At 40.8% G+C, this 9,442-nt stretch overlaps 1 protein-coding gene across 1 annotated transcript; it reads right to left on the bottom strand.

Annotated features, from left to right (window-relative positions):
- Positions 1-51: 51 nt before the first annotated feature.
- ddx19 (DEAD/H (Asp-Glu-Ala-Asp/His) box polypeptide 19 (DBP5 homolog, yeast)) lies at positions 52-6,967 on the bottom strand. The gene is made up of 12 exons (XM_041033079.1): positions 6,771-6,967; positions 6,278-6,317; positions 6,077-6,163; positions 5,824-5,959; positions 5,485-5,577; positions 5,176-5,278; positions 4,822-4,936; positions 4,524-4,701; positions 4,048-4,285; positions 3,430-3,592; positions 2,569-2,760; positions 52-2,312 (listed from the first exon to the last, which is right to left on the bottom strand). The coding sequence occupies exons 1-12, from the start codon at positions 6,825-6,827 to the stop codon at positions 2,251-2,253; spliced, it is 1,464 nt and encodes a 487-aa protein (XP_040889013.1). The 5' UTR covers positions 6,828-6,967; the 3' UTR covers positions 52-2,250.
- Positions 6,968-9,442: the final 2,475 nt, after the last annotated feature.

Genomic DNA, 9,442 nt, shown 5'->3' on the forward strand with positions numbered 1-9,442 from the left:
TACCTAATCTACTTCCACACTTACACAAATAAGTATTAGACTACATACAGATCGACATCTATGCTCTTTAATTCAACATATTAAGAATACATAATTGTGTCCATGAACGCAGCTCAGCTACAGAATGCCACACACCTTGAACCTATCATTGTCTACACATGACCTTTAGGTTACAACAGACAACTTGCTTTAAGCCTGATTAGGCAGTATTATTCCTATGTATACATGTATGAACTGGGTTTTGTAGGTTCTCACAATTATCAAACAAGGTATACAACATGTGGAGAGGAGTGTTAAGTTCTATAGCCAAAACTGCTTTGTGTGTCCATGGCTCTCGTACAGTGGTATTACATTATGGATCAACAAAGTGCACACACTCTCATTGATAATGTATACATCCAAATGTCCAAATAAAACTGCATACACTGCTTCTTTACCCAAAAGTCTTCACAGACCATTCTCGTGGATTTTCAGCATGCTCACTTGCTTCTAATTTGGCTGCATCTGCTCACTGAGTTGAGTGATTTTCAGCAAGTTGTACGTAAACAGTCCATTAAAACTGGACTCCACCAGCAGTCTTCTTGGTGCCAGTGGAAGCCAGATGAGGTTTGAAGAAGGTTCAGACTGACCAATCACTGCCCTTAATGTTCCGGCGCATTATCAAATACACCAGGCATCACACCGTTTCCTTAATTTTGTCCAGTCATCCACTGATGCAAGGTTAACTGATTTAGGCTCACCGTAATCGAAGTGCTGCGTCTGTCAAAATTGAACCTCATGAGGAATGTTTTTGCACTTCTTAGAAGTGACAAACTGTCAATAATTCAGTCACTATTTCTTTAATCTAAAATTTTAAATATGTACACAAGTACATGTTTCCTATCCATGCGACCATGTTGGAGCAACACAGTGAATCTGATTGGCATAGGTCCTCTGGTCCTCAAGTCAATTCAGCATTTGGTTTCAAAAAGATAATTCACACATCCTAAAGACGCCCATAATTCAATATATAATCAAAATTTCAAGTGTTAGTCAGAATATTAAGCCCAATGTCTTAGAATATCAATAACAAAATCATATGTATATATAATGCACTTGAGGAAGGCATTGCGTATTTTTTTTAAACTCACAATCCTTAGTAACAGCACAGTCTGGGTGAAGAATGTATCTGAGCTAAAGTAAAACTGGAGACCCTGATTGAAAAGATTGTGTGGGACAGTGAGACACAAAGGGAAACTGATCACTTCAGACCTTAATGGCCACAATTGGAATTAAAATGAGGTTTTACGAGACAGATGAAGGAGAAAAGAAGACTAATGATTAATGCTCAGCAGTGGCGCTAAGCCTGTCCTGACAATGGCCTGACGATAGTTTTTAAAATGACAAAAATAACATGCATGTAAGACGGGTGGTTGGCGGATGATTGATTACTGGTTAAACACGGAAACACCTAAATGTCCATGACTTGAAGTTAGTAGTGTATTATCACTCTAGGCAGCCTTTTTTTGGCATTTGACTACACACCCTGATGCTAAAGCTGAGGTTAATTCAGGATTAATTTGTGTCATGTGATTACAGGTTGATAGTATTTGATAATAGCTATCACAGGTTGATAAGTTTGCATAGACCCTTGAAACCCAACCATCACCATCTCAATAACATAATCTTAATGATAAAACTACCACTCCGGAGCAGCATACCCAACTTCACCCTTTGTACTGATTTTGGTAGATATAACAAAGCACAATAAAAGCTGTAATAGTCTACATGATACGATTACATTCAGTTATAATTTTGTTCTTTAAAATTAAAGAAAACTTTGTGGCACATAAAAATGTTTATTTCTCTATTGTTTTTTTTTTTTTTTATGAATCTCTTTAACAGAATAGCTTGTATCATGTCGCCAATACAGCTAACACCAAAAAGTGTTTTTTAATCAAAGTGTATTCAGTAAAACAGAGTCGACTATGCCTGCTTTTGCAGCATCACGGTACACAGCGATAAACTCATAGACTTTATTCAACAATGTACAAAGAGTGAAATAGGGTATGTTCCAGAGACTTACAAAACACTCGTCTGAGAGGAGACATATCCACGTGTAAACATATGCTGTGTTTGTGGTTTTGCTCTTTCCTCTGACGGCTAAAAAAAATAAAAGCATAAAACACTTGTAGGAGCGCACAGTCCTTGGAGAGCGAAGAGGGGAAGGGAAGTTGGGTCTGCGCCCTTCATGCGGTCATGCCCTTCTCTTTAGCTGGCGATTTTCTCAATTTCATCTAGATCATCTGTGTCTAGTTTCTCAATTTTTTTATCTGTAGAGAAAAAGAGCACAGAGTATGGAGGGTTGACATGTGGTGGATCAGCAGCCTGAAAAGCACCATCTTCCCAAAATAAAAATATGTTTTTAAGACAAAGAATAATACATGGTAGATGTTATTTACATAGTTACGTAATATCTCCCACCGTGCAGCGTAGGAACAGTCCTCCACAGAGAGATGGTGTAAGTTCATCAACTTACTGTTTGTGTGAATAAGAAAGCAAAGTGCGAGTAGCTGCTGTCAGACTTACTGAAATGCTCCTGGATCCTGTTGAGGATGTTCATGCTCATCTTGCTGTCCACCATGTTGATGGCCAGTCCCCGTTTGCCAAATCGACCGGTGCGACCGATCCTGTGCAAGTATGTCTCGTTGTCAGGGTTACCATCTTTGTCCACTGGCAAGTCAAAGTTGATCACCACGGAAACTTGCTCAACATCAATGCCTGAAGACAAGAAAGGCCAGAAATAATAATTAGCATTATTTATAATAATTGCAGTCACACAGTTCAGTTTTCCAGAACTATAGACAAGGCTCCACTCCTCATCTTTGCTAGCTGTACACTACGAGTGAGCCGTGTGTGTGGTAATGGTATTCGTAAACATGACATGTATGTGGAAATACTGGATTTAAATGCTGGTTCATTATTCTGGTCAAAGGGTAGCCATCTGTGAAATCTTAAAAATATCTCTGAAGATCCAGACCAAAACTTGGGGAAAAGGGTAAAGCTTAGATGTTTCCTCTAAAGTTTGCCACGGGAAAACTATGTGACCAAACTGCAGAGAAATGGACACTGCGCTGAGGACACTGATTGGGCTTAGGTGGAGCTAGAGTTGCACATTTTTATTTTGTACCAAGTAGCACAATAGCCTTTTTTTTTAGAAAGTTAAATATAATAAAAACACCTTACACAACCAATTTCCCCTTCTTATTTCTAATCCCATGTTTTCTTGGTGATGCCCATCCTGCCTTAAATTTGAGACCAGATTTGTCTTAGGTGAAAAGCAATTATCAAATACGGAGCATTACTTTGTCAATGTACATGCAACAGCTGAATTAAAGTCATGAACACATCATGTTTATTCTTCCCATCTTAATAGCACATGCTCCTTACCTCGAGCACAAACATTTGTAGTAACCAGGACCTTCTCCTTGCCATCTCTGAAGCGTTCAATGACAGCTGCCCTCTGCTCCACCTGCATCTCTCCACTGAGCAGCGCCACTTGGTGGCCTTCTCTGGACAGCTCCCCCGCCAGCCAGCCTGCAGTCTTCCTTGTCTGGATCACAGAGAAAAGAGTGTACTGCAGCTGCTTCCAACAGCCAACTAGGTGCTTGTGTAACAAAGGACGAAATGTGAAAACATAACTTGGCAATAGCAGCTAATTTACAGGAAGAACTGGGGTGTGAAAACAGCCTGATGAAGGCAACGGGTCGAAAAAAAGCAAGCTAGTGTTGTGTTGCCAAGTTATTTTTTCACACTCGGATCACATGGAGAGAAAGCTACAAAAGTTGGTGAACATGCAGGTTTGCTGGACACTTTGATAGCGTCGCATAAGATGTGTGGGGTCAAAATGAGAATTGTTGCTTTTAATACAGATCATGTGTGGAAATATTACTTATTTCTTTTTTTTTTTAAATCAACAATACACTCTGCTCTTACAAATAACTAGAGAAAAAAAACACAGCCAGCTGTCTGAAATAAAAAGGCAGTCAAACTTCCATGAGAACTCACATGACAGAAGATCATGGCCTGGGCGATGGTGATGGCTCCATAGATGTTGCAGAGCGCCTGGAACTTCTCCTCCCTGCAGTTGCACAACACATAGTACTGTTTGATAGTATCCAGCGTCTCCTCCTCTCTCTTCAGCTTGATGATGTTGGGGTCAGGCACGATGCGCTGGGCGAAGTTCCACACAGACTCTTCAAACGTGGCCGAGAACAGCAACATTTGGCAGTTTTTAGGGAGCATCCTGTGTGGCAGGGAAGAGAGGAGTGAGAGGTCAGCAGTTGCACATTTAAATAGGGTAAAAGTGTACATCACAGAAACTCCGCTTGAAAAAAAAAACGTAATTTACAAGATAAATTACAGATTATTGATGTGAATGGATAAAGAACAATCATGGTTTCAGGACACCATATGATCCTGCACAGCATTCATAACTGCCTAACTTATCTCTAGTATTTTTATTCCAGTTTCATTCAACTGACCTCTGGATGCGGATACTCTGATCCTGGTGACCCTGTGTGGCAATCATGACGTCAGCCTCGTCCAGCACGAACACCTTGATCTTCTTGGGGTCTATGAACTTGAACTTACTGCACCAGTCCAGCATGGTACCAGGTGTGCCAATAACTATCTGTTCCTGCAGCTTCATGCCCCGCTGCACTGGAACATGAACAAGAGACAAGCGTTTGTCAACACACAACCTCTCGGGCGCATATGTTTTTCATCAGCAACAACAGTGACAATGCACACATAGCATTATAGCGAGCAGAGAAGCCTTACATTTATTTCCTCTGATGGCGTAGACTAGTCTGACCTCAGGATAATGTTTGCCCATTTGTTCGATTACCTTACCAGTCTGAAGTGCTAGTTCATAGGTGGGCGACACACACAGGCACTGATAAAGAGAAAGGAAATGAGGGAGACAAATGCTTTGGGTCATTTAGTTCAAGATATCAGCATTTTACCAGCATTAAATAGTGATTGTAGGAGACAGACTAATAAAAAAGAGGACACAAGAAGAACACATAGAAGGAAGGTCTCAGGTGTTCTTCAAATGACACCTCACATGTATCAATTAGACTCTTAAGATTTCAAGTTGAAATTTCTAGAACAGTGAGGTAAGTGAATACTAACCTGGGGGTATTTGTTGTTGGGGTCTACATGACTGAGCATGGCCAGGACAAAGGCAGCTGTTTTCCCTGTTCCTGACTGCGACTGGGCAATTAGATTCTGTGGACTGGAAAAAAAACAGGGAATTAGATTGGAGGCACAGGCAGTTTTTGGCCTTAGCACCTTGCATAACATACTGGTGCAAAGAGGGGTAAATTAATTTTAAGGTTTCACAGTAGCTGTTCAGGGTGAGAGATTTTAGTGACTATTAAGACACATAATATTTTGCCAGAGGACTTCAGAACATATGCATACAGTGTAATGGCTACTCACGGTTCAGCCAGCATCATGGGTAAGGCAGTCTCCTGGATTTTAGATGGCCGGTTGAAACCCATGCCGTACACGCCCTGAAGCAGCTGAGGTTTTCTGCACACAGGAGAAAACAGTAATATGTCACATCTTCAATTAAGTGTTAAAGTGTTTTGCAGATCATTTTTAAAACGCTTTGGCATTTCGTTTGTGAGTAGTGCCTTAAAACATCTACTAAAAAAAAAAGTTTTTGGTTCTAATTCACCCTTTCGAACTACATTCATGTGTCATAATACTAAAACTGACAAATATTGACAACTGATAGATAGAATAGAAAAATAAAAGATACAAAGAAACACTTACAGACGCAATTCCTCAAAGGACTTGACAGAGTAGAGCGGAGAGTTGGGATCCTTTTGAAGAACTTCCACTTGGTTAGTATTATTGACAAGATTATTCCGAATCAGCTTGTTCAACAATGACTGTGCCGCTTTGTCCTCTGGAGAAAAAAAGGTTACAATAACTGTCACACCTCAGCTGAAGATAATCGAGAATGTCAGACGGATTCACCAGAGGATGAGTATTTTGGGGGGGATATAAATTATAAACTGCCCACCGCTGTCATCGTCATCTGCTGCCTTGTTCTCTCCTTCAGCTTCTGACTTTGCAGCTGCACTGCTGGAGTCTGCGTTTGAGGCCGTGCCTGCAATGTTAAAAATGATAGTTATATATACATTACAATATATAGTTATATATTTTGGGATGACTGGTTCCCCGACTATATAATCTTACACCTAATAAAGTCATACGCACTTACCATTTTCTTCTGGTTTCTCTTTTATCTGGAGACTACCGATCTGTAATAAGAAACATCAGAAAGTTTACAGAGCTGTTTGATGCTTGCCATAATAAGACTGTGCCTCTCATAACACATGACGGTGCAAACTGGGACCAAATCACGACTATTACACCTTCAGCTAGGCTATTTTGGAGCCTCTTGCATCATTTACTTGTTAGCCAGCTAAGTGCTAAAGCTAATAACTCATTGAGCACGCAGCATCTCGGCTCTAGCTAACTTACTTTAGCTCCGACGCCAAACCGGCACCGCCCGGTAGTTTCGCTTTTTACGTAAATGAAAACGCTACTGTCGCATGACCCAATATACCAACTGGTAGTATTATGCAATACAGTTTCACGTGTCAAAAATTGCTGAGCGGCTGATTTTCGTTAACATTGTACCAGAACAGGCCAGAGCATCCTCTAAACGTGCTAACAACACGTTAGCTCGTGTTGCGTAAGTTACGGCTTACCGATTCCGCCGCGGCTTCTTGTTCGTCCACCGCCTGAGCCCAGGAGTCCGTAGCCATTGTGGGACAGTTTCTTCTATGGTTCTTATACTCAGGATAACTCTGCTAAGGCAGCTAGCTCAGACTGCGGAGTCAGTAATATGAAAGTAACTGTTTGCCACAATGGCGTGCCGAAACCAAGTCGAAGTGTCTGTGCAACCCCTTACATGTCCGGACAGAAAGGCAGGTGCCAAACGATAACAGTTCCCAGCTAAATGAAAGTTCCCACTCGGATCAGAGAAAGTACGGCTGGCGCTTTAATTTAAAATTGGAACAAATTATTTAAATGTAATGATTTAAAAGACTACTTCTATCGAACAGATTTGCGAAAATTCAGCAGATTGGAGGCTGAATCTCAAGAAACATTACTCTGATAAACCTGTAGGTGGCGCCAAAACGTTTAGCATAGGCTCACTCCTGTTAATGGTGCACACACACCTGTCTGTAGAAAAAAAAAACCACACACACACACACATACAGGATTCTGTAGGTCTTTTTATTTATAATACAAACAAGGGGCCAGGCAGTGAAGAAAAACAAGCATGGCCCCAGACCCCAGGTTCACTGTGTGGGCATTAGTTAGTAGAAATCAGATTTATTGCAAATGTACCACTAACACACAATAACACAATATATAAACTGACCTTAAAGTCAGACTCACGTTGGGCTTAAACATGTTTTCAGTTTGTCTCATTGTACTGTATTTCTGTTTTAAAGATTCCACAAATATGTTGGACAAGGAGTGATGAAGGTCTCTCAGCGTTAACCCATACTCCTCTTATAATTGTACATAGCCCTTCACCCAGTTCTGTGTGAAATTGGGGCCTGAGGAAAGTCTAAAATCAGCAGGAAGAATTGTTCTGAACAAGAGAGGAGGCGTCTGTAGGTGAAGTGATATAGTATTGTACAAAATTAGATGCATTAAAGTGAGGTCGCCTAAATCTTGTAGCAGGACTGATATTTCATTGCAGTCCTCATGCCCATGCAGTAAATACAGTCATATTGCACAAATTACTAATCTCACTATATGTTTGTGTATCAGATTTGTTTTGCTTGTGTACACTGAATCTCAATTTCCAGTTTGGGGTTTTAGCAGTTATTTCTACAACAAACATGAAATATATATACTGATATCAGTATAATGTCTGGATGCTACACAATAATGGATTGCAGTGGATTCACAGAAAAATGGACTTTCCCTTCATAAATGCACAAGTCACGCAATGTATGGATTAAAAAAAGAGAAGTAATACCAGACTTCGGCCAGTAAAAAACAAAAGAACCCGGTTTACAAACTTTCCCCGTATTTCACCACTGTGCGTTAAACAGAGTCAGTCTAGACCTTTTCTTTGTTAGCTATGCTTCACTTTCTGAGGAGAAACCTTTCCTAAGCATTCACTGAGGCCACTGAAAATATTTTAGGGTAAAAATTATTTGATCACATTTTCAGAAGAGAGTCGTTTTTGTTTAAAGGGCTTGTAAAGTGACTGCATCATTAACAGCCTTACTGTAATAATGAGAGGAAAACCCCCAAATACCAACACTGCCAAATTAAGAAACTCAGAAGCATGAATAAACTCCTGTGATGCAAGCAGCATATCATCGTCATTAAACAGGAACAACCAGTACTGAGTGAGAGAAGTAGGATCCCATGATGAAATAAAAAAATCCCTTTGTGTAAATCATTGCAGTTGCTGGAGCTGCGTGTATATTTTTGACCACTTCAACTTTTAGGTGAAGCAACAGATCAACGCATTATTACTAAACAATGGGTAGTAGTTTTATGGATAAAAAACACTAAACTGGGTTTCCCCAAAAACACACTGATGTAAGGGGCTGGACATTTAAATTGTTCCAGTGAAGTTCTATGTGGGACTTTTTCTTCCTTTTAGTCACTATTCCTCAAAATGCGTAGTACAGAGTTGAGAGTTGAGGCTCTTCATCAGAAACAGTCAACCAGACCAAGCTTTTCAGTCATGACTTGTGTTCCCTGCTGTGTCGGCACAGATAGGTACAGAGCTTCATCATAGTTATCAAGCGAGCCTTCTATCCCAGTTTGGTGCATTAGTGGAAACCAGGCTATTAACCAGAGCAGGCCTCCACTAAGGACCATGCAGGAGCACTCGGGGTCACCTCTGGAGCTAGACTGCTGTGGCTGGCTGCTCCTTAATTGAATGCAGAATTGATTTCACACATTTCGACTGTTCCACTGGGATAGATAGATAGATGATGACAGTGGCTTTGGATTGTGCTGAGGGAGATTACATTGATCTCCGTTCCGCTGTCATCCAACGGTCACCGCCGCTGTGTGTGTGTGTGTATCAGTCCAAGTTTATCCACATGTATGTGTGTGTATACGTTAGTGGGTGAGTGTCAGCATGTGAGAGAAGGTAGAGGGAGTCTCTTAGATCGTCAGTTTGGAGACAAATTTGTCAAAGGCTTGAAAGAGCTGAGTTTATTGTTGCCTCCAATCAGCTGCCTTGCCGGAGGTATCCATGGCAACTGAAAGAGTAAAAGTAAGGTTTGAGGTCTCCAGAGAATTTGGAAGAGACGGGGAGAAGGACTTTGTATTGCCACATAAGGACTCATTTCAAGCACTGAATATGACAGAAAGGATATCAAAGTAGAGTGGTCGC

Source organism: Toxotes jaculatrix, chromosome 3 (genome assembly GCF_017976425.1).
Source record: "Toxotes jaculatrix isolate fToxJac2 chromosome 3, fToxJac2.pri, whole genome shotgun sequence".
In the NCBI taxonomy this organism is placed as follows: Eukaryota; Metazoa; Chordata; class Actinopteri; family Toxotidae; genus Toxotes; species Toxotes jaculatrix.